This window comes from Cimex lectularius, unplaced genomic scaffold, assembly GCF_000648675.2.
Source record: "Cimex lectularius strain Harlan isolate CLEC.00 unplaced genomic scaffold, Clec_2.1 scaffold51, whole genome shotgun sequence".
In the NCBI taxonomy this organism is placed as follows: Eukaryota; Metazoa; Arthropoda; class Insecta; order Hemiptera; family Cimicidae; genus Cimex; species Cimex lectularius.
In genome coordinates, this window is record NW_019392674.1 from 1,676,206 (window position 1) to 1,703,048 (window position 26,843).

The window sequence follows — 26,843 nt, forward strand, 5'->3', positions numbered from 1 at the left end:
AGGGTAACCAGTATTCTGGGATAATGTGAATAAATGAGTGAATGAAATTTATTAGTGTGTGGTGTTTAGTGACCGTCAGCAAATGATAATTCGGAAATCGTCAGATGCGGTCTGGTGTGACATAGGTTTTAGAAAAACATTTTCTTCCTTTTTAAAAAGATGGTTCCTACTCACATTAAGTTGTTTCGCAACATTCCGGATTTCCAGCCCTTTAGCTCATCGTCTAATCGTAATAATATTAAGGTATTATTATAATTATTTTATTTTTATTCTTATTTATTTTTTAAATTTTTTATCTTTAATCACTAATTTACAATTAATTTCTTACAGTATTTACTATTACAATTGTTATTTCTGTTATGATTCCCGCTTTTCGCACGTTCAAATTGAGCGCCATTAAAAAACCCAGCTCCTCATTGGAACGTCGCGTTGGCGGGGATATCAGCGGGTTCACTTCTGCAATTCATGTCGAGAGACGTGTTTGTGGAAACCCTTCAACCTGACGATGAGCTAATGGGCTCGAAATCCGGATTGTTGCGAAACAACTTAATGTGAGTCGGAACCATCTTATTTTAAAAAGGATTGAACTCCACACTCACCCCATCATTTATAATTTTTAAATATTTTCTTTATCGTTCCAACGTTTCGATCTTTATTGAGATCATCTTCAGGGCTCAAATTGTTTGTTTTCTGTATAGATGTGTCATTCTTGTGTATCGTGTTGGGAATAACGATAGTAGTAAGTAATAGTAGTAATTTATTAGCGTGAATGGTTATCTGATCTCCGATTACCACGAGGAATATCGAGTACTCAAGACTAGAGTGAATGAATGTGCAAATGTAATTTATTACCATGCATGGAGAGATAATACTTTAATTACCCTGAGGACTATGAAGTACTCTGAGGTAGTTAGTATGTAGTCTCGCGTATGGGTGAAATTTATAAGCGTCAATAAAAGGTCATCTCAGCATTATTCCGAGCAATATCGAGTACTTTTGGGTAGTTTGAATGCTAGCCAGACTATCATGATTTTATTTATTTCTGTGAATTTGTGTTTGTTATTTGTGTTATTTTCAATAAGATTGACCCGGCCCTGATGTACCGAAAGGCTTGCAATAGGTCAGAGCAAAGAGAGAATTAGTTACTTTTGTAAAGTAAAATATCGCGACTTAGCTGGAGAAAGAGAAGAAGAAATTAGTTGAATTAAAATTAAAAAAAAAAGAAAAAATATAAAGCAAATTGCGACTGATGGGCATGAATTTTATTTTTCGAACTTTCTATTAAGCTTTAAACTAATTATCAATAAACAATTTCGTAATTACCTTTTAACATGAAAGGTTACATTGCTTCTATCGTGTTGGGTTTTTTTAAATAAATTAACATTAAATAAATTTAAACTTGCAGGATCGATTTTGCAACCGTAAAATGATACAATTCCAATTTTTTAGTCATAATTTGCATTTTTTTCTTAAATAGATTTATCATTTAATATTGAGAGTTCCAGCTTTTATTTTATTTTTGAAAAAAACAACATTTGTTTCAAATTACAAAAATATTTTTTTACGTAATTTAATTTATTTATTGTTATCTATAAAAAATACATTGAGCATATAATATAATTATGCAAAAAAGACAGGTTTGTCAGAAAAGGAGACATTGGAGAGACAAACCAACCAGAGCTGGAACTCTCTTTTATTTAATTAGGTGGATTAAATCCAAATTAATGTCACGATGCCATCGTCGTTTGGGTAAAGAGTTGGGACTATCCTTCAGGAATGTTATTTTAAGGATGTTTTATGGATAATTTGGGTAATTATGTAGAAAGGAGACGGGGAACTTTAGACTGAAAGGATTGTATTCGTTGGATGTTGGAGTATTTGGCATGATGAGTGTTTTGTAAGCGACTAGTTTGTTACGCATGCTTCGTGTTGATTTTGCTCCCAGTAGGTATCTGAGTATTTCGTTCTTTTGTTAAGTTCTTGTCGTTTTAATCTTGCATGCGGGTTCCATGTCAGTTATGACTCTTAGTACAAGGTTGTGAACTTCGTTGGATGGTGGCCATTGGTGGGTTAAGAATAAACAATATTCAAAAATCAAAACCAACCGACAATTATCTACTTTTTGCTGTTTCGTTCTAGAGTCACTATTTTATCGGAAGTTTCGTATAGGCTCTTTTTAAAGGGTGGGGGGGTAGCTACTAAATTTTGCAAGAAACATTGGAGATGGAAAGAGGATTGAGGGGTATCAATTTGTGCTATACGGACCTCTTTCTAAAAGGTTGGGGTTAAAGTGGATTTCAGAAAACCCAAAATAACGAACGCATCGAAGAGATGTTTTTTCGTTGAAACAGTTAACACGAATACAAGAGTTTCAAAACTACCGGCTTTTATAAGAAAACAATTAGACATCCATTTTCCGTTGAGGGAGAGAAATAAAAACTACATAGCAAAGAATGTGTGGTAAAGTGAGATTGTGTGAATACACACACAAATCAATCACAAATCAAATTGTCAACTCAATAGACATTTGAAAATATTGGAAGAGGCAGATGATTTGATTATTGTAAAAAAGAAGAGGAAATCACAGTACATGTCATGTGTGACTGCAAAGGCATAACAAGGAGAAATGTACTCACGATAAAAAACAAAACACAACAAATTGAGAGAGTGATTGATTGATTGGAAGAAAGAAAGAAAGAGAGAGAGAGAGAGAGAGAGAGAGACAGAGAGAGAGAGAGTGAGTTAGAGAGAAATAACCGAAAAAATATAAAATATGTATTTAATGGTTTTTATCTGTTTGGATAGAAAATATAAAACCCAATTGATGAAAAAGTATTATAATATAATACCTGTGCATATAATGGTTTTTATCTGTTTGGATCGAAAATATAAAACATGATGAACAGTTATTATAATGTAACATATATAATAATATNATATATATTATAATCATATTTTTAGGGTCATGTACCACATATTTATCTGTCCATTACTGACAAATCGTATGCTATTAGCAAGCCTAGTTTTGATATAATATTATAACCATTAAAATTAAAAAATTAAAGTGATTAATGGAATTTGTTATTGTTGAATGTTATTAACATCAATTTTATTATGAATCAATGTATTACAAATTGGATAAAAACACGATAACACTTACTCAATATACAAATCAGAGATGATGTAAAAATCACTTCTCGTAACTGTTTAGTACAATTATTTTTGTATCGCTACAACATTTATTATTACAGATGTATAGATGACATCAATCGAAAATTCCTTAATGTTTTCTCTAGATTTTTCTAATGGAGCTTAAACATGAACTCGTGAAACAAATATAATATAAAACGGTAATTTCTCTTCCTCGTCCTTGTTCTATTCACCCTCCAGGGCTCCTGAGCGGCTCGACGAGAATGGGCGGTAAATTCAGGACGGCCCTTATCTCGTGCCCATTACTACCCTCTCCAGACCATTTTGGCTAGCTTTCACTTTGAATTATTCAAGAAATTAGATGGAAGAGGCGGAGGATTTAAGGACCGGAGGGGGACGGGATTTCAGGGCGCTCACCTTCGGACACGAAGACGTGTATGTACGCCGGCTGGGTGTTTGATGCGCTACATGTGTAATTGCCACTGTCAGTGTATTTGGCGTCGTGGATGGTGAGGTGGGATTCGGTCTTTTGACCCTGCTCCGTCCTCACTTGGACCCCGCCCCTCGATGTGTCATAGTTGATCATCTTAGAATTGTGGTACCACAACACGTACTGCGGCGGTGTCGGACTCTGAAAACAAAAAAAAAGGTTTTGTTCATATGAATTTTTTGGTAGAGTAATCAAACAAATCACAAAAGTTGGCACGCGTACAATTAATAATAGTAAGGCATAAATAAAAACTCACGAGAAGAGGTCACGATGATGGGAAACAGAAAGGCAGGAGTTTATCAATTTCAATTAATTTAACTTTAACTGAATTCAAGCAATTGCGAAATATATCTATTTCAATAGAATAATAATTCAGCAATCTCATTATCCTCGGTAGGGGTGAATTTAGTCCATATTCTGTTTTGTAGTGTGGTTCCTAAGTGGTCGCTGAGGCACACATAGCGATAAATGTAAGTTCAGGATATCAATGGCCCCATTCCACAATTTCCAACCCCAAATGAGATCGGTAAAACTACGACGGGAGCTAAGCGACTCAAGACCAAGCCAGTTCAGTCTTTCCAAGTAATTCAGGTGTGCAAGACCAAATCTGAAGGCCATTATCCTGGTTACTTTCTTTTGTACTTTTTCCAAGTCGCTAATCTCACCAACGTAGTAAGGGGACCACACGACACTTGCATATTCCAGATGGCTACGAACGACGGATTGATATAATATTTTCACTGCCAAGATGTTTTTAAAATCTCTAGCAATCCTAGTAATAAAGCCAAGATTGCGTAGAGCCTTACCTCGAAACTGTTTGATATGTCACTGAAATCACCCTTTCTGCTGGAAACGACACCAAGTCAGAGATAGTGTCAACCTCTTCCAATCTCTGCCCATCAACGAAATAGCGAAAACAATCAAAGTCCCGAGGTCGGATATTTTTAGAAAATTTAATTACTTTGCATTTGTTAATATTCAAAGGAAGACTATTATGTCCAGTTCCCTCTGTAAACCAACGCAGTCGGGAGTAGAAGACACTGAATTAAAAAAATTTAAATCATCCGCCAATAAAGAAAACTTACAATCTTTGAATATACTACAGACATCATTGAAATAAACAAGAAATAATATGGGCCCGGAGTGAGAACCCTGAGGTACGCCAGAAAATGTAGAAATCATATCCGATACAGAGTTATTAATGAGAACAGAAAAAGAGAAACCAGATAAAAATGATTCGATGAAGGATAACAAAGGATCACCAACTCCAAGGATTTTCAACTTAAACAGAAGATTATCAATGTCACCTCTATCGAAGGCCTTGGATAAATCGGTATACACAGCGTGAACACTATTTCCATTCTCAAGGGAATTAACAATAAAATCATAATAATGAAATAAATTTGTACTCGTGGATCTACCCCTTAAGAAACCATGCTGATTGATGTTAACATATGATCGAAAAGCCATGCTAAGGGCCTCAGCAAGAATGGAATCTAACTTCTTGGCGAAAACAGAAGAAGCTTTAGATGGGTAAAACCAATTTTAACCTAATAAAAAAGCTCAATTCAAAAATTCAATGTGTTTTTTTATTAGGTTAAAGTTGGTTTCTACAACTTCTGTGTTGGCTCTTTTTTTCTTTTGTTTCTGTTTAGTGTAGATATTTTGTCCAATTTTTCTGCTTTGGTTGTTCGCTATGTTTATTATTTATTTTTTTATGTGCTTTGTATTATTTTTTTCATTGTGTGTTTTTTTATTAAGTTAAAGTTGAGAAATAAATTTTGCCCAGAGAAAAGTTGAATTATGCTAGATTAACTCCATTCCCCTTTTTTCAAACCATCTCTACAATTTCCCTATTTGACATAGAATTTTTGAATTTTGGTTCGGTGTAATTAAGGAAAGGGTATAATTTTAATTTTGTCATGGTGTACAGTCTTATTTTGTAGAACTCCATAATAAGATGATGGGTTGGATAGGCATTTATGAAGTCAGACGCGTTTCGGTCTATTATAGACCATCTTCCCTTTATCTTTTTTTAAATAAAATGGTTTGACGGCTTTCACATCGTTATAAGTTCGTATGTGGATGTCTGAACGATTATGGACTCGGTCTATCAAGAATTCCTCTTCAAAACGAAGGGTCCTTCTTAAAGGATGTTTAACGCTCTTTTCAATGGTTTTTTGGATTTCAGGAAAAGGGATAATTCTAAAGCTACGAGTATGTCGGAAACCGTAGATAGCTGAAAAAATAACATAAAATGTTTATTATCACCGAAAGGGTTGAGAATTAGATCATGGTTCTCTAGTTCTCTCTAAACTGTTTTGTTGCATTTAAGGTGTATAAAGCATCTGACGAAATTGGTCGTACGAATAGCGAACCACCCTGTATAATGTTAATTTATGTAGAAATTTAACATAAATACGGGAAAAAGTTTAACTAGTGAACAAAATATAACTTAAATTTGCTGGCAGTAACCAAAACGTTCCACGTATGTCAATCTAATTGATGGTGAATCAGAGCAAAAGGCGTCTCATTTGAAAACTCAATGTAAAAAGCAGCCAATGGAATTTGAATAACAAAAATATTAACAGAAAATTCCCCACATATCTTAACGGGCGAATCGAATTCCTGAGATCTAGATTCTGGGAGAATTTTAGGCTTTAACGGCGTTGCCCGAATTGTTTCTTCACTAAATTCCGACTTGTTGTCTCCGGGCCAGATATCAAGTCCCAGGGAAAAGGGTTTATCCGTGATTTGGGACAGAAGGAGAACTGATTTTCATAGTGTTTAGAGTCTCCGGGACAATCTGAATCTGCCGCTTTTTTCCTTTTATATAAAAGACATTGCCAGCAACATGGGGAAAAATCCAAGGATAGAAACTTTCTAATGCAATAAAGCATTAAAAGTGAGTTGGAGGTAATATTATTTCATCATGGTCTGCCGTTTTCTCGATCGTTTGGTCGGTTTTCGACGTTTCGCCATCTTTGGCTGTCTATTGTTGTGTAAATTGTGTTCTTTTCATGTAATTCGATAAAATAACAAAATGTGATAGTATAGATGGACCGGGATGAACCGGCACAATTAATCTACATATTTCTCAACTTGTACAACATTTCATAATATTATAGAATAGTCAGGGAAATTTATAACAATGATATAGAAGTTTCCCGGTACTAATAATAATTGTATTGTTTTTAAAAAATGATTTCAAGTGGGGGTATAGTCATAATTTTTTGTCTACAAATGTACTCTACTTATCTTTCTGGTTTACGACTAATTCAGCCTATTTCTACTTTTATCTGAGTTTACATGTTGTTTACATGAGAAAATGCGTTCTTAAGCATTGAGTTATGTCGTGGTCAACTAGTGCAAAATCTAGTAGAAAACATAAAAAGAGAAATCTTTGCAAAGACAGATGGGCGATTTAGACGAAACCATTTGCTTTTTCAAGCAATTTCCCATGAGTGAAATATTAAGTAGTGAGCGATCAACCTCCCGTTGGATGAAAAAATGTAGAATGTCCCTCGAATGCACAATTTGATCCTTTGTGATCCCGCTCGTGACACTGACTTTTTTTGTCTCAATTAAAAACCTTAATTAATTGAAAGATTAAATTGTAGTATAGAATGGATGGGTGGTAGATCTCGTCCACCACTCTTCTAAGGTAAATTCATAAAGTCATTATGATTGATGCCATAATTCTAATATAATAAGTAGATGTTTGTATTTATTAACCGTGTAATTCATTATAAATGGAATACAGGGTCGTAGAATGATTGTGGCAAGTCGATCGAGACGGCACCGAAAAAACGGACCATTTTAGATGGCAATATTTTGTGGATAGTGTTATAGAAATAATATAATAATATTGTGTATTAATTTTGTGTATAAATTAGCATTTTGTATTCATGTACAGTTGAATCAAACTTCTCTTTACTATAGAAGTATAAAGTTAAACATTTGTTAAAATGCATGTACGTGATTTGGTTCTATTTTATCATAATTTATTGATTTTTATTGATGTTCAAATCAATAAACGACTGATTGAATGTTAATTCACAACGAATTCAAAATCACTTTGCATAGACATGTAAATAATATGAATAGGAAAAACCATTCTATAAAATTACGGCCAATTGTACGCATTATATTTTATTTATATTTTCTGCCCAGTTCATATAAATCAAAAATTATACCTAGATTGTTTTCCAGTCGGCAAATAGCTTGGTCCAGTTTTGCCTATCAGATTTGATGGATTGTCACATTGTTTAAGTATGTTCAATTCAAGTAGAGGGTGGAAACCGATGTACTTCGGTCAAGAAGATTTAAGTCGGAAACGACGGAATCAACGAGTAAATTTTCATCGTGATAGTGTACAATATTGGACAAAACATTCCCCGTCCCTGGGAAAAGTCCCGGGTCTTAAATAAGTTTGGCGCAGTTAACGAAAGCCTTAAGTACCTACTAAAGCTTTCATAACAAGTTTCTATCCGGCCAACTTTCCAGTTCCGTTCGCCAGACTTAACACGGACTATGTCCAACTGAGTATAAATCGATAAATAAATCTAATAAATACAGAAAAAAGAAGATAAGCAAAATTTCTACAGCAACAAAACAAATAAAAAAAATATTCTATTTATTTAAAAACTATTATTACCGAACTTACTGCAACTGTTTTGTTTAACGGATTTTCTTCTCCGGTGGCACGAGAATGCGGTCTTTTCGATTACAACCGACAAAATGCGCTTTCCTTGCGTGCGCTTAAAAGCAATTTGTTTCTTATAGGCTTTGCCAAATTATAAAATAATCAGTTTAGTATTTATGGAATGGGAAACCGTTCCATCCTCGTTGAAATGTGGCTCACGCACTGCAATAACTTACAAGAGAAAATGGCAACGCGTGCAAGGGTCTCAAAGGTTATTCATTAAAATTCAACCCGTTTCGCTCTTTTAATATACCCGTCTTTACTGGAAATTAACAAAGATTTTGATTATTTTCGATCATGACAAATCAAACCTACAAGAAAGAAATACATCTGAGATAGGTTCATTCCTGTCTTTAATTTTTGCGAGATTGAAAAGATTTATGTTAATTAATTCTGAATAAAATTATAACGCGATCTGAGGACGAGTTAGGGTTGTAAATTAATATTCGGTATAAATATTTATCTTTCTTAATGTTCTAATTAAATATTTGAACTTTAAAACAACTCAACAAGAAGGCCGGTGTTAATACAAGATTCAATGTATAATATAGATTACTCAAAGCTTGAGAGTAAGCATTTTACAAAATCTCTTAAATAAATGTCATTTATTCTACTTCCACAAATTTTCCAGTATTAGATAAAACAAATTTAAAATTACGGATTTATATGTAAGTTGAAATCTGGACACGTATGTGCATACATACACGCGTGTATAGAGTTGTGCATATCACTTTCGCAGTCCATGGCAATTCAACCTTATGAATTGTACAATAAATTACCGGCATGCCTCGTGAATCATCCACCTCGGATGTTGGCAGTCCGGGGTCAGACCTTGATCTTATCCGTCCAGGTGCCGCGATTCCAAGGGCTGTCAAAAACTAGGTCATTTCAGCCCCCAAATGCAATCAATTCCTAAATCCGTTAACACATTCACTCACCTTTAAATACATTCTTACTTATTTTCATACCATACACTCACTTAGGGTGGTGAAGTACTCGATATTCCTCCATCATCCTTTAAACCTTTTATAGATTAACCTATTTGAGGATCATCAGGTTTCGCCTCTCAATCGCCATAGCGCTCTCTCACTACACATGCGCGCTAATAAATACATTCACCTTCAACGCACGCTATGTCCACAAATCTATCAGTACTACATACACCCCTATTTCCTCCAAGATATGGAACGTGTGTCAACCTCCTATGCCCAATTCTTAACCGGGTGAAGATTATCCTTCTGCTACGAGCTAGGCCCACCAAGAGCCACCCATCTCAGTGCTTGTTACGCGAGAACTTCTTTGCCTCTCCGGCCCACCGACGCTGCCATTTTTATAAATCATTTTTTTTTAATTTAGCATCAGCGTTTCGGATTTTAAGATTGATTTTCTCTTTCCGTTGATATTATTTCATTGTGATTAACCTTTCTACATTTTGTATAGTATTATATTTATCTGTATTTGCCCGTCATCTTTTACAACATCTTTATTTTTATCAATTAGACGATCTTTTTTGTCATGTCATATTGTATTTATATTCTCTCTCTCTCACTCTTTCTGTCTGTCTGTCTGTCTCTCTCTCTCTCTCTCTGTCTCTCTCTCTCTCTCTCTCTTACTCTATCTATCTATCCATCCATCTATCTATCTATCTATTTATCTCCAGCTCTACCTCAGATTCTTTCTGACTGCACCGATTCACATAATCACGCTTTTTCAACACTTCCAAGTTCTTTGTACCTTCTTTAATGTGTAGATATACTATTGTATCGGGTTGTCCGGAAAATAATGCAGGATTTTAAGTTTTCATTAAAAAAAATCTATATAAAATATTCTGTTTACGTTTACAGGATTAGATATTGTTTGTTTACCTCTGTAGCATTCCGCTACTTGGAAATAATTCAGTCATCCTTATAATGTCAAAGCGAGAATTTCGTACGATTTTCTTTTACGAGTTTAAACTCGGCCGAAGCGGAGCCCAAACGGCTAGAAACATTAACCAAGTCTGGGGCGAGGGTTGTGTTAATGAGTGCACTGTGCAAAGGTGGTTTAAAAAATTTCGGGAGGGAGATTTCAGCCTTGAAGATGAAGAAGGTCGTGGAAGGCCTTCCTCTCTTAATGATGATGTTCTGCGATCAGTGGTGGAAGAAAACCCCAAAACAACTGTTCGAGAACTTGCAGAGCAACTCAAAGTCAGTAAAACGACCGTCGCTGACCACCTCAAGGCGATTGGAAAAGTGAAAAAACTCGAAAATTGGGTTCCACACTCATTAAACGATCGCCAAAAAAATCAGCGTTTTGATGTTTGTGCATCACTTCTTTGTCGAAACAAAAATGACCCATTTCTGGCCAGAATTGTTACATGTGACGAAAAGTGGATTCTCTACGATAACACTAGACGTTCTGGACAGTGGCTCGACAAAGGAGAAGCTCCAATACATTTTCCAAAGCCCCCAACTCATCAAAAAAAGGTAATGGTTACGGTATGGTGGGCTTCATTTGGTTTAATACACTACAGCTTCTTAAATCCTGGCGAAACCATCAATGCTGAATCATACTGTAACCAAATTAATACCATGCATCAGAAATTGGCAGTAATGAAGCCCTCTTTGGTCAATCGGAAAGGGCCCATTTTGTTGCATGACAACGCTCGACCACATGTGTCACGTGTAACGTCACAAAAATTATTGGAGCTTGGCTATGAAACTTTGCCTCACCCACCCTACTCTCCGGACCTCTCGCCTACTGACTACCATTTTTTTAGACACCTGGACCACTACTTACAACACATAATATTCAAAAATCAAACGGAACTGGAAAATGCATTTATTGACTTTATCAATTCTAAAAATTCTGAATTCTACTCAGACGGAATTAATAAGTTACCAACACGTTGGGAGAAATGTATTGAGAGTATGGGAAATTATTTTGATTAAAGAACATTGCTTTAAAGTAACTAGTTTCTTTTTTTTTGTTTAATACCAAAATCCTGCATTATTTTCCGGACAACCCAATACAAAAAAACCACCCTTTAAGTGCCTTTTGAAATAGTTTTCACTATCTCAATCAGGTTTTATGCCAACCTAAAAAAGCTAAATTTTATTATTTGTTACACTATCACTTTTCTGTTTACTCTCTTTCAATTCACTCTCTCTCTCACTCCCTCTCTCTCTGTCCCTCCCTCAACCCCTCTCTCACTGATTCACTACTCACGCTTTTTCAACCCTTCCTACTTTACGTTGGCACTTAATGTAATATACAGCTACATCTAAAATATTTCAAAATCGTCCTTTAAGAATTAATTGACATCGTTTGCATTATCTCAACCAGTTTTTAGGCCATTCTAAAACAGCTAAATCTTATTGTTTGTTTACTCTATCACTTTTCTGTTCACTCTCTTTCAATTCTCTCTCTCTCTCTCTCTCTCTCTCTCTCTCTCTCTCTCTCTCTCTTTTTCACCCTCTCAACCTCTCTTTATCTTGTTTTAGATATCCCAATCTAGAAAGAAAAGAAAAAAACTGTTTATGTTTTTATGGATCTCTTTACCATTTTTCTTTGCTAAACTGTTCGTATATATATGTGTATATATATATATACATACATAAATATATATATACATACATACATAAATATGTATACATATACACACATATACATATACATATATATATATATATATATATATATATAAATTTTGCACTATTACTTTCTTGCTTTGTCTCTGAGGCTTATCACCCGTTCATTCAGCATTACAATATTTATGATAACCTCTATCCGGTTATCCTATCTTTCTCTTAAAGTTCGCCATATTTCGAGAATTTCCTTGTACAATAATAATATTAACTCTAAAGCCATGGGTTCGAATCCCGCTCGTGACACATTTTCATCTCAAACAAGATCTTAGTTAAAAGAATAATTAATTAAAATAAATAAAATGGTCAATTGTGACCGGTAAAGATATATATGTAGCAATATTAAATAGATTTTAGGTTCATTTAACATAGTATCTTTTTTCTATTTCTTTCTCACAATTTCTTTGGCTATTGTTTCCTTTCACTATTCCTCTCTCTAATAATACCTTTATTTCACTTCCTCAGTCTCGCTCTCTCTCTTTTTCTTTCTTAAACTTTTTATATCTCTTTCGTCCTTTTTCTCTTCTGTCACTTTAAATAAACAAGTATATATATTTGTATGCAAATATATACAGAGCTATCGGTATTGAAACGTCTCTCTACAAAACATTAGTAATGCGTCAAGTTGTGCCATTACTCGGTAAAATTTTCTTAGCTATTTGTTGCAATTATTATTATAATTTTCAATTATTTAAATCATTTTTTTAATTAGAAGTTGCTAATTTCTTAAAATAAATTATTTAATTTATTCATCCTCAGTTTTTTGAATTTATTAAAGCTCTTTTCCTTCAAACAAGCTTAGAAAGGGAGTAATAAAGTAAACAGAATAAATGAAATTTCAGTAAATTTATTCGTTCATTTAAAATAATGTAATCTTTATCTTGACAAGCCAATATTTCACAGGATAATTAAAAAATAATTGTTCAGTTGTTTGAGGCCGAAGGGACATGACAGGCGGCAGCCTTGTTCTAACATGTTTACCACATGTGACCCAGTCATATTTCAGTTTTCGAAGGTGTTAATCAACGGAGATTAAATTAGGAGCGAACCTTTCGCGAACTAGGCGAACAAGACAAGCACATTAACCCGGTAAATCTGTGTTAAATTCTCCCCCGGGATGGAATCTTGACAGATCCCGTTAAGTCATGCTTTCGAGGAAGGAGGGACGGATTTGGTCGTATGTCGCGTTTATGAACGGGCGATTTTTATCGGGGACGCATTTTCCTCAAGCGGAACGGCGTCCCGGCTGAAAACAATTCCGATTTATTTGTTCCCTCTCAGCCCATAAAGGGCGTATTGGAGGAGCCGATTCTTGCCGTCGAGCCTGTTTGTTTTTCCATGTGTTCGGCCACGACCTTTTGTCCCGGCCACTTTTGTTTTCATATCTCCCGACCGGCTGTCATCGCTTTTCGAATTGTGTCTGACTCGCTCAGAAACAGCTTTTGGGCCTATAATCCGCTCTAGGGTCTGTATCGCCGATGGCCAAACTTGCTACAACAATGGTAAATACGATATTTCTTTCAGCTTACTGACTGGTCTTGCACGGAAAAAAGCACGTTCGGCAACCCTTGATCGAGCGAAGCAACAATTATATCAACTGAACAGTACATTGGAACAAAAATAAATTTAATTAAATGAAATTGTTTTTCCTGGTTGTATTTTTACCCTTTAGAGTAGAAATGTTGTGCTCTATAAACTATACGAATAAATTCAAAATTATGGATAATAACTAAAATAACAAAGAAAATCGGTATAACATAGATAGAAGACAAAGCAGGAAAAAGAGATAGAGAAATAGATATATAATTTAATATTCCTTCCATTAATAATTATATTAAAACAGGGAGAGAGTGAGTGAGTGAGAGAGAGAGAGAGAGAGAGAGAGAGAGAGAGAGAGAGAGAGAGAGAGATTAAGAACTGGAGAGGGATTATATACATATATATTTGTTTATGTAAAAAATAGGTACGAAAAGAGAAAAAAAGAAAAAGCGAGAGAGAAAGTGAGAAAGAATACATACATATACATTTGTTTATGTAAAAAATATGTAGGGAGAGAGAGAGAGAGAGAGAGAGAGAGAGAGAGAGAGAGAGAGNGAGAGAGAAAGATTGATAACGGGAAAGGGAGTATATACATATATATTTGTTTATGTAAAAAATATGTAGGATGAGAGAGTGAAAGAAAAAGAAGTGGAAGGAAGTGGGAAAATAGTGATAATGAAATGGATGAACAAAGAGAGAGAGAGAGAGAGAGAGAGAGAGAGAGAGAGAGAGAGAAAGAGAGAGGGAGGGAGAGAGCGAGAGTGAGAGAGCGTGAGAGAAAGAGAGTGAGAGAGTGAGAGAGAGAGCGAGAGTGAGTGAGCGTGAGAGAAAGAGAAAGAGAGTGAGAGAGAGAGAGCGAGAGTGAGAAAGAGCGTGAGAGAAAGAGAAAGAGAGTGAGAGAGTGAGATAGAGGAGAGAGAGTGGGACGGAAGGAGAGAGAGCGAGAGAGGGAAAGAGAGAGAGCGTGAAAGAGAGAGAGAGAGAGTGAGAGAGAGAAAGAGAGAAGTAGAGAGAGAGAGAAAAAGAAAGACCTTTCACCTAACGTGACGTATATTGTACATACTTTTATACCATTATACTTTAAATATGCAGCAATTTTTGCAGATTCTTTTGGACTTTACAATTTTTAAAATGTTTTATATATTTTTATTAAATATTTCACGTTACAAAAGTATGTATTTATTTATGAAAGAAAAATATGTAGGGAATATAAGGAGGGAGTGAAAGAGAGAGGAGAGAGAGAGATAAAGAAATATCTAGATAATGAGAGAATGAGATAGAAGTGGAGATAGAAATATAAATAATATGTACTCTTAAACCACATTCACACAACTGCATTTATCTGTACTTTAACTCATATTGGATAGACATAAACATGTATTACTGACGCGCACATATACACTCATAAACACATATCTACAAGCTACACGTGGCAGCAGAAGTCATTAAGTCGTTCTTTTTTAATCCAAACCAGACGAAAGATTGCCTGAGGCATGAAGACAAATGTTTTTCCTATATTCTTCTAGCTATCGCTTTGGTGAACCGCCAAGAGGCGGGATTCGACGAAATGCGGAAGACAGGTAATTTTTTTGATTGACGGCTTTTCATTCAGTCCCGCCCCCGCCCAAGACGAATTTCCCTTATTTAGTTTGGTGTCTCTCTTGTGAAATTTAATTCCCAGTTCGAATATTATTATTTATACCACAAATGTAGAAGTAACATGAGTTTTATGTAAAAAAGGGATGTTTCTTTTTCAAAGACAACTATCAATAAAATCCTTAAGAAAACGGTCACACATCCTACAGATCAGAACACAGGAAATTATTTAGATCATAGGGCAAAAGAAAGTTATAAATGAAAAGAATTTTAAGAAAGAATAAGCATTGCGTGTAAAGATCCAACTAAAGAACATTCCTTAAAAACATACAACTTCACGCCTGTAAGAACGGCAATCCTTTGAAACGCTTTCAGCCAAGGGAGGCGTGAATCGTTTCTATCAATTTCGGTTATCACCCAACCGGATATGCAAGTTTGCATACATAAAAAAGAAAATGGAAGAGAAAAGGATCGAACCGTGGGCGTCTGACGTGGGTTAGGGCGAGAGAACGGACGGTTTTAATGCAAACCGTGGGAAACCTTTCATCTGTACGGTATAAGTCATGTTAAAAGATTATCCGAAGTTTTGCCGCCAGACGGAAAATAGATGTTTCCCATGTCCAATGTTCGTCAGTTGAAATTTTGTTTAAAGCTTTGTGGAATTTAAAGAGTTAAGAAGAAAAAAGGACAAACAGGAAGTGAGATTAGTAATTTTCACCTTAGCAATTTTACAGTATTTTTTCAATATTCTGTAATTGATTACATAAATAAATCAATCGAGCGTATTTTAAGCATGGAAAAACAAAGAAATTATCACATAAATTGACAAAATTGGTTGCTCAGTAACATACCCTTCACTAATTTTGCGTGATAGAAATGAACTTTCTTGTCACAGAGGATGAAATTTGGTATCACAAGATGACTGAAAATATCGGAGAGGTGGTTACAACCAGGAATTTTCGAAAAATCGACTTAACCTGGTCAACCGAAAAGAACCGATACTACCTTTATGACAACGATGGGTCGCCGAAGTTTCAGGTATGACTGTGCAAAACATAAATTAATGTCTGGTAGATTGAGGACCCTTTATACTTATCATACGTTTTCGAACCACCCTTCATTTTTTCCCGGGTTTGGATAGTTTTAAAAAAATGAAAAACATTGAAAACTTCCACAAATCTATGTTTTAAGCACTTTTCTAATTGTTGACATCCAATTCATACTAATGCAAAACGTCTGTTCATTTGAGAAGATTTTTTTTTGTATTTGTTATGATTTTTAAAACTTTTTAACTTAAAAAAAAGGGTTTTAGAAGCAACAAGCTAATGCGATAACAGACATATTGAATATTTAGCCTGTTACAAACCCAGAAATCACCCAGCTCTGACACCTCTTTACATTGAGGCAATCTCCAGATCACAACCGCTTCGAATCGCGTGTGGGATTCCAGGAATGTTGGGAAAAGTTGGTTAGATGAAGTTTTACATTTTTGTGGACGTTTTTGTATCGGGATTTAATACTGTCATTTACGAATAGGATATGGAGTTCACTGAGGATTGTTTGCTTTGAAACTTGGACGGGACAGTTTAATATTTTTCTTTGTTTGTTTTGATTTTTGTTTCGATTGATTGGATTTTTCCTTGTTCGTTGATCCATAAAGTTCAATTTCTTAGTGCATATCGGTTTTCGGAAGGTTTGTAAATGCTGAATTTTTTAGTAAGGTGTAAGTTCTACGGCCAAATAATTACACGTCATCGTCGGTTAGTTCTCTTCTCATCTTGAGGAGAAAAGGTTTTTTTAAATATTTGAAATACAAATGTTCAGAAATATTTTAACTTTAACAACCAATATTTTAGCTATATAAAATTGTAGGTTAAATATTTAGAATATGCTATTGTTATCCAATTTATTATTTTTTATTTTTTTATTAAAATGAATCAGATTATTTTAATAATTATAAATGAATCTAAAAATTTCATTGAATGTTTTATTTTCTTCATAAGCTTACAAACGCTCTTGATCAAGATATGATCTTGAAGAAGAAAGCAAATTTAATTATTACTGTCAACATTTCCATCTATTTTAAGGTCATCATTAGGACAAAACAATCTTAAATATGTCTACAGATTGAAATATTTATTTTTTACAAGCATTCTCAAATTTCTCACATTTTGCCCTGATGATGACCTTAAAATAGTTCGAAAGCTTGGCAACTAAATTGCTTTCTTCTACAAGACCATACTTTGATCCAGAGTGCTCGTAATTGAAAAATTGGTCGATACTTCTAATACTGAAAACGGCTTTTTTACAAGTACAGATTGAATTAATAATAATCAAAACATAAGAAAATAACTTTATGTAATATTGCATTTGAATTTTTATTGTTACAGAATAGTGTTTTGTTTTACCTAAAACTTGAAATGACTATAAAAATTAAGTGCATTTTAATACCATTCAAGGGGGCTAAAGACCAACACTTCGGCAACACTCCCAGGTCGTGCGGGTTTAGTATCATCACCGTTTCATAGCCCAAGGTTACAATGCGTATGTGGATCACGGTACGGTCTGGAGGAAAAAAACCAAATTCAATCTGTCAAGATTTCGAGCTATTTCAAGGTCAAAACAGTAGACGATACTTGTAACAATTCAAACAGAAATATCTATTCTTAGCTAATTTTTGTGCAAACATGTATTGATGTTCATACTGTACAAACAAATATCCTCAAAAGACAATGCAAAAACAAACTTTACGGTATTTAACACATAAAAATTCGCTTTACACAATCTCCATGGTGTTTCCAATTTACATGAACAAACAGAAGTGCCACCCATACATAGAGAAAATAAGTAATGACATATAAAAATAACGAGAACGAAATGTTTTTTAAGCAACAGGTTCTTTGTATTTTGTATTTTGATAACTACAGGCCTTTTAAAAATAATCAAATTAGTGTAGTAATTATTGTATTAGGTTAATTGGCTAAATACACAATAAAATATAAGTGGTTTAAATTACTTTTACCACATCAGTTTAGTATAATGTCGCCCTCTTTGTGTTATTTATTACCCGTAAAAAAATGTTTTTATTTAATTTAACTGAATTGTCCCCAAAGGCGAGTTTTCTTCGCAAGGTCCGCCCAGGGAAAAAAACGGGCATTTAATTTGCATATAAATGTTAATTTTCCGGGGAATGCAGAAGTGTACGTGAAAGCAATTCGTTTGATTACTTTTAGGCTGTATGAAAGTTTTTACCCGTAGGCCCACCGCAGTTATACGGTTCAAACAGCAGTTTTTTAAACTGGGCACACATGAATGTTTCCATGTCGCTTTTACTTTTGTATAAATAAAATATTACACCAATTTAGTGGTTACCGGGTCTGCTGATAAACAAGAGATAAGGTATAAATCATCTCCGGTAATAGCTCGAGGCGCTTGCATAACTTTATGCCACTTCAAAAACAACTTTAGTTTCCCAGAGGACATTATGGCCCTTTTCAAAAGTTAATTTTCATCTTTACATAAATATTTTAAACCGTTTTACGAGATCTACAAAAGTTTGAGTCTATGGAACAGCCACCCCTCTGTTTTCTTCGAGCATCTTTCTGTTACCTTATTGTTATTTACAACTTAATACCCTTACGAAACAACGCTTTTCCCTTCTCTTTCTGTAAAATACAGTACAATCCTGTTAATTTATAGTAGAACGGATCTCGAATAATTACGAATTACAAAAAAAATTGAAATATCCAGATTTTGAACAAAAGGGGATAAAAAACATAAATATTTCGATATGGCAAGATTTATCTAAAAGTGTAATAATTTCATTAGAAATTGAAGAAAAACAAGACGTTTAGGTAATCTAATAAATTTCATTTTTATTTCTCTAAAAAAAAGACGAATACGCGGCTTTACTTTACTTAGATCTTTTTATCTTCCGCTATAGACAGTATATCTCATAAAATTTAGATTAAAAATAGCACTTCTATATAATTTCCGTTAAAACGTGTTTTTTGGTTACCTCTTTTCTTTCGAGAAGGATGTAGAACGTTCAATGGCAACTATTCAGATATGCGTCATTTGAAAAATCTCGTTTATCGAAAATCGGTGCCTCCCAAGGGTCAATTTTACGACCACTCCTGTTTTTTATGAATTGGGTTAAATCTCACAAATCCCATTGCAGATGTTAATTACATGCTTCGAAACAAATTATTACAGGTTGAAAATCAAATTAATTCTAAAATTTTTAATAGGCTGAGTATTGCGCTTTCGTGAAAAGGTTAGTTCTAAATGTAAACAAAACTAACTAAATGTATTTCTGGTTAAAATAAAAAAATAATCGATCTGAAATTAAAAATCATTATTGGTTACCAGCAGGCATGACGGCAGACTTCCCATTGTATTATGTTACGAGTAATGATCCAAATATTAAGACGACTTAAAATTCAAAAATTAAGAAACAATTGCAAGCTTGTCAATAGGAATAGGTTTAGGCTTTGCATTTTATGTGCTTGTCCAATAGAGACAGTTATTCATACAGAAGGATTGAAAAAATATGGTGATGACCTAAAACTAACTGACGGAGCTTATGCTTATGAGGTAGGCGTTAAATGATCACTGTTCTATCACTTGTCTTCGAGGGTCGAAATTTCAATTTGGATAAGTTCAAAAACAAAAACATTTGTAATTGAATTCGTATCTTTTCAAATCAATTGATAATTGTTAAAAACGTTGTTGACGTTTGTCAATGAACTATTGTACCAAAGTTTAAAAAAAAATTCATTTTATTTACGTTTATTACACTTGTGCAGGAAAATTGATAAGAATAAGCCAATAACTGCGATTTTTCCAAAGAATTGGCTGCTTGTTAAGGTTAGTGAAAGGTTAAAATGAGTCTTCCTCTTTACGACACCGCATATTAGCCTATTGTGCAAAATCCATCATCGTATAGAGCTTTTTGTTAAGTATAAGGTTTTTCACCAGATTCCAAAACTTAGTTAAGTTCTCATGTTTGTATCTTTCAGGCTAAGACATTTCCTCTCTCATTAGAAGGAATCTCAGCCTAATAGGCTTTGTACCAATAGAAAAGATGTTTCGATGTTTTTATTTTTCTTGGCAAAATGTAGACAGGGTGGTTTTTGCTGTTCTGAGCTTTTTACTTATGCCACCGGAGTTGCAGTTTCCAGTCACACGTCCCACAATCATTATGGTCTACATAGTTTCTGCGATCGTCCATTGATGAACTTTTTGCATGTCCTGAGATACAGTCCCATTGAACCCAATGGAGGACTAACTGATGGATCAACGTTTATTGAACTTTGGTATGCAGCAAAAGGGTTCCGTGTCCTGACTGAACTTACCATGGCAAATTTTTCCTTGTTGCCTCAGGCCTTGTATTGTTAAGTACCCAAACAATGCATTTTTTGTCTCTAATTCCCAAACGGTACTGGACTTCACTACCGATATGGTTAGTTGCCTTTAGTGCCACCTGACTGTCCGAGTAGGCGGCTATTCTTTTGTGGGTCACACCCAACCTTTTGGTCTGCCTGGTTTCCAAAAAACACAATCTTTACCCAAGGCTTACATAAATTTTAATCCTTGGTCTGTTTCGATTATATCAGCTCCGGACCAATACTCGATTTTAGATCCATCTTTATACAAGATACAGACGATATTATCTGGGTTTTCTTTCTTCTTGTCGGTTCTATTGGATTTTTTTACACGTTATTATGCTAATGCACTATAGTACTGACTATACATTAAATATAAATTCACTATTTTTCGTTGTCCGCTTGACCAATTAATATCATACAATTAATTAAGGTTTTAAATTGAGATAAAAAAGTCAGTGTCACGAGCGGGATTCGATTTTTATTTTATTATTTTATTATTTGATTTTTATCTCAACTTAAAACCTTGATTAATTGTATGATATTAATTGGTCAAGCGGACCACGAAAAGTAGTGAACTTAATGAATTAAAAAGAAGTATACTTCACTATAGCTCTCCGTGGCCATTTCACTTGTAGCCGAGAATCAAATAGATTACACGAAATTTGAAAAATGGCAAAAAAGAGGGAAAATTCAAAAGGTGCGGTTGAGATGGGAAGTTAGTGCCCGAGGGGATCGAAGTCACGATAGCTCAAGTGGTAGAGTAGCGGCGTATCAAGTCAAAGGTCGTGGGTTCGAATCCCGCTCGTGACACTGACTTTTTTATCTCAACTTAAAACCTTGATTAATTGTATTAAATATAAAGTATGACTTGAAACTTGTAGTGAGGACTAACGCCCAGCTGCGTTCCTGAGTTAAATTGAATATATTAATTGAAATTTTATATCAAATTTGAATTTTGGCATCGGTAGGTCAAAACATTGTTTGCCTGAACATAACCCCCTAAAATCAGAAAAGGTATATTCCGAATGAATTCTGTCTGGATTAATTTTATTATTTTTTATATTACATTTTGTATTTTATTCATTGATCATATTATGAGTTGTATTGTTATAATATGTAGTTGTTTTGTATGTTTGGCTGTTTGCCATAAATGATAATATTTTGAGAAATAGTCTGAATATTGTCTGAAAAATTAGCAACTAAATATTTTTTCAGCATAACCAAAGCGACTTCAATATTAAAAATGTGAATTATATTTTTAATTTATTCGAATTTAAATTCTAAAAATAGAAAGTGATTTTCAAATCTGATCCTCAATTTTATGTGTAAACATGTTTCAGTTCTGGCACCATCAATTGCTTATTGGATTATAGTTAATATATTAAAAACGGTCACAATAAAAAAATATGTTGTCGTATTTGTAGTAGAAAGAGTTGTTAAAATGATTAAAATAATGTATGCAATACGTGTGTAAAATCTATGTAATAAGTGTTTTGTATATTATTTGATTAGGCGGTAATGTTTTTACATATTGTCATGTCTTAACATCATGTGAGTCTCTTTGAGGTTTACCCGGAGCAGAAGGTAATATCACTAAGATGGCAGCGGTTGGTGCCGTTAAGTTTCGCCGCATTGGATTATAATAGTGTTGTTAACTATGTAATTACCTTCTCCATCATAGTCCCCCTTGCATAAATGTAAACTCCTAGTATCCAATTATGCCCAATCACTTAGTGTTTCGACTAAGTTTAAACGCACGGATGTAAACGAATAATCAAGCCTCGGGAGGTCGGAAATTTCTCGGGTGAAATAATTCAAACAACCACGTCAACATTATTTACAAGACAATGTTTTTGTTTCAATTTGTTGGAATCACATGGCGAAACATTAATGAGTGAAAGCACTTTGATTCAGGTAAAAACCTCGAACAGATCGGTATGTGTTAGCAATGTTAATTGTGTTAAAAAATTGAACAAAGTTTAACAGAGCGAAAAAGGCCCTGGGAATTTCAGTGTCAACAAACAACTTCATGGAAACAAAGGATAACCCTATCCATTAAAGGATGAAAAAGAAATCCCGCAGCCAATATGAACGGGAAGTAGAAATGAGAATTTTTTTGTATTAATTTAAATAAACGTATGAAATAGATGACCCAGAGAGCAATTTCACCAGGTTAATCCAGTTAACTTTACATTTATTTATTTACATTTGTTCGATACGATGATGCCGGGGTGAAAACATATCAACACGGAACGTAACTATTTATTTGAATATGTGAGTGATTTAAATTTCCATTTATTTTGTATCATGGGTTTTTTCATGTAATAAACACTGGTATCATTTTTGCATTGTTAACCCCCCAAATTATAGCATTTCAATGATTATTATTACGTGGTTCTTATGTTTATATTTTTTAATTAAAATTAAATACTTATTTATATTAAGAGTGAGTAAAAATGTCCAGATCTTATGCATATCTTGAATTTACATACTCTCAAAGTCATTTAAGGCGACGTATTCTATTATTATTATAAACAAATAATATTTGAAGCTTGTGCATATAAAAATACATAGGACAAATATGTGCGTGCATAGTTTTTCTTCCGGTCACAACTCTGACCAGCCAACGCTAAATCTTTAATATAAAGGATGAAGAGGTGAGGTAGTCTCGACACCATCGTCTTTATGAAATTGATGTGGCGGGTTCGCATGGTAGGAGAGTATACAGTTTGTACAATAGAATTAGGATGGATCGAGATCTAGGTGTGAAACTTTCAGTAGCGGGATTGGACTAGTTCGTTAACGAGAGAAATGTTGAGGGCATTGTAGATAATTAGGTTTTATCTATTTCCTTTTTATTTGTTGATAGGATAATTAGGTTAGAAAAGTAGTAGCTTTGGACAGTGAGTCTAGTGACGTAGTAGAGAGCTTTGGATATTGTATGCCTTGGCGTAATGTCAAAGTAACTTTCAATATGTCCAAAGTGTCGCAGTAATGTGTTTGAATTTTGATGGTCAAAACAGATGTCAGCTATTAAAAGTCTTAGAATTTATCCAAATCGTCTGTAAAATTGTGGTCCCTAAAGTGATGTGTGGAAATTCCTTGTAATTCTGATGTCTAGGTATAATTTTTTATTAATTATGTGATTTGTGTGGCAGTGGTCATGGCGGAAGTCAGCGACTAATCATCCGAACCTGGCGTGGTCTCTGTGCATTCGGGGCATAGAGACAACGAAAATTTTGACACTTTGGCCAAACAGGGAGCCAGGACTTTCTAGGTCCTGAACCCTACTGTGGCCTAGCATCTTGCCACAAAAGAGGATATATCTCAAAATGGATCATTAATGAGCGCAAAACCTGGTGGAACAATAGGCATTGGGCACGTGAAGAGGTTCATAGAAAGGCCATCTGCAGAACGAGCAAAGGAATTACTTGGAAGGAAACCGCAACCGAACCAGTTTGGACTCCTGACAGGGCACTGCCATTTAAGAAAGGACATCCACTGGATTGGAAGATAGCAAAAGAAACACTGTGCATATAATACCAGGAAGAAGAGGGTACCTCATTACACATTTTATATAGGTGTAGATTTTGCACTTAGAAGGGGAAAAGCCGCAAGCTAGATCCTAACTTAAGAGCTGCTGGAAATACTTTAGAGGCTGGTTAACAACCTGAAGCTAGCCAGTGGTTTATTAAATTAGAGGAGCACAGTAGATCTACTCAGTTTGAGGTGCAAAAGGGCTTTTAGCTACCTCTTTTATTCCTATCATTAGTCTTTTATACAGTGACTAAATTCAAGAAAAAATGTAAGGAAAGGTGACGGCTACCACGACCCCTCTTCATCATGTTTTTGTGAAGGTCTATGTAGGTCAGGTTCTTGCAACTAAAACAGTAAAAGACACAAGCAAGATCTTACACTAGGAGACGCTGGCAAGGGTATGGAAGTAGATTAACAACATGAAGTTGGCAAGTGAGTTATAAAATTGAAACGAGAACAATAGATCTACTCAGGTCGTGGTGCAGAAGGCCTTGCGGCCGCCTCTTTTACCCTATCCCTATCCCTGAGTCGCAGTCGGTAGCAAAATACTTTTTTTTCAATTTAAACGTACACTGTAAACAATTTTCCTTATCCAGTCTTGGCCTTCATTTTTGGAACAGTCTTTGATAAACTCAATGTGCTCTTAGATGTTGGTGGTTACATTGAAAAAATCCATGTAAGAAGATACAATAGGTGATACCGATTGGGTTTGTAAGCAGTGTAAATGGTTTACATGATGGGACCAAGAATGCTCCCTTGCGGAACGCTGGTTTAACGATCTCAATGAAATCCTTGCCGCAACTTGCTCTGTACAACAGCCCAGTTACATACGACTCCGGGATAAGATAAATAAATATATATTTAAAGCAAAGAGTATACGCTCAATAAATAATAATTAAGATTTAAAATGTTTCAATGAAAGTTTTGAAGTATTTGAGACGAATGGAATTTTATTTAATTTTCCAAGTTTCTTTCCATATGTTCAAAGTGGTCCTGTAATGTCATGCATAGTGTTAGTTGAGTTTTGACCGCCAAAAAAAGATTTGGGCCCTAAAAGTCTTCTGTCAAGTTGATGTCTCCTAAGTATTTTGTGAAGTTTCTAAATCGGTTGCTGTCTGGATAAAGTACTAAGCATCTCGCTTGAATTTGAAATAGCTCCTTGTAAAGGGGAGAGAAAGACTTGGTTCAATTTAAATGAACACTGGGTACATTTTTCCGCATGCGGTTTTGTTCTTCACATTTTGCAGCAGTCTTTGGTAAATTCAAGCTATTCTTATAGGTAGATACTGAAAGTTGCCTGAACAGGATTCGGTTTAAAACAGAAAATCGCAGTTTCAGTTAGTGCTGTTGAGATTTATTATTAGGAGAGACAATAATGGACATGGTATACAGGCTGGGACCAAGAATGCTCCCTTGTGGGACGCTGGATTTTATTGGTATGATATCTGAGTTTTTGTTACCGCACCTCACTTTTAAGTATCAAACATTTAAAAAGGATTCCAAACTAAGATAATAAAGGGAAGGTAGAAAGTGTTTAAGTTTATAAAGGATGCCTGGGTGCCAGATCCTATCCTGAGCCTGGGCTACATGCAAGGCGCACTAAAGGAATACTGTTTGTTTTCTAACAAAAAGGTATTGTTATTTAAAATATAAGAATAAAGAAACATACAAGATTTACATTCTACCACAGCCAGAAATATCTTAACATTACCGTAAAGATTGGTTAAATTTGGCATGGGTAGTAAATTTATAAATATCATGTTATGCGTAATCGTACCTCTTGTTTGCCCATCAAATCCCATTATCAGGACTCTACATGACCTGAGTCAGCGTTTTGATATTGTTTAATTTAAGTTTCACAGGGATTAAACAAACCTTATTGGACGTTGAAAAATCAATTTCGACGGTTATTGCCTCGGGAAACAGCTTTCATCTCTGTCAAGTTATTTTACGGAGGTTTTAGTCAATATTTTCAAAGTCGGCAAAGCAGTAGCAAGTATCGACGGCTTCTTGTTATTAACCGATTAATTAATAATTTATATTATGCGATTTATCAAGTATACACCTACAGAAAGAACGCGATGATTATTGACCCGATGGTGCCTGGTCACGGTGGGTAAGTAAAATAAAAATACTTGATTTTTAAAAAACCAGTTAAAGCAATAATGTAATGTGTTTTCTATGTTTTTATTTAAAATGTTAAACTATTTAAATATTTTAACTTGATTTCAGGTCGATTTTCTCATTCCAAATCAACAGAATACGTATTTAAATAGAAGACCCTAAGCGAAAAAAAATTAAAAAATCGATAATAATGAGCGAGTAATATAATAGGTAATAAAAATAAATAAATTAAGGCACTGGCCTTTTCTTGGAAATTTCATCATAAATATCCCTTCTATATCAAATACCGTTGAAAATATTACAATCCATGATCATCACCATAAAATTTCGAAAATACGTTTTAAAGGATAGCATAAAATCAATTAAATGAAAATTTATCAAATGGAACAAAGTACACCGCTAACATTCAATACAAATTAGAAATTGTCTCCCCGTTTGGATCGTGTAGGGGATTGATCCGTCTGAAAAGGTAAAATTATAAACAATTAACCAACATGTCGTTCCCAACAGCAAATTAACTTCATCGGGACATAGGGTCGTTTATCCACTTTGAACCTTTACTAGTTGAATAGACTTCTGCCAGTTATAACAGGATTACGGCTCTCCACCCTAGGGGTGTCTTAATTAACGGTCTGGAATACATCAGCGGTAATTTCATGAGGGTGGATCACGGCTAAGAAACGTCC

At 34.6% G+C, this 26,843-nt stretch overlaps 1 protein-coding gene across 3 annotated transcripts in view; it reads right to left on the reverse strand.

Moving 5' to 3' along the window:
• LOC106662312 (neural cell adhesion molecule 1-like) overlaps positions 1 to 26,843 on the reverse strand; it is a 489,063-nt gene that overhangs the window by 23,770 nt on the left and 438,450 nt on the right. For all 3 annotated transcript variants that reach the window (XM_014386331.2, XM_014386329.2, XM_024225418.1), the window contains one exon: positions 3,568 to 3,781. In XM_014386331.2, the coding sequence (XP_014241817.1) occupies positions 3,568 to 3,781 (214 nt within the window). The remainder of the gene's footprint in view (positions 1 to 3,567; positions 3,782 to 26,843) is intronic.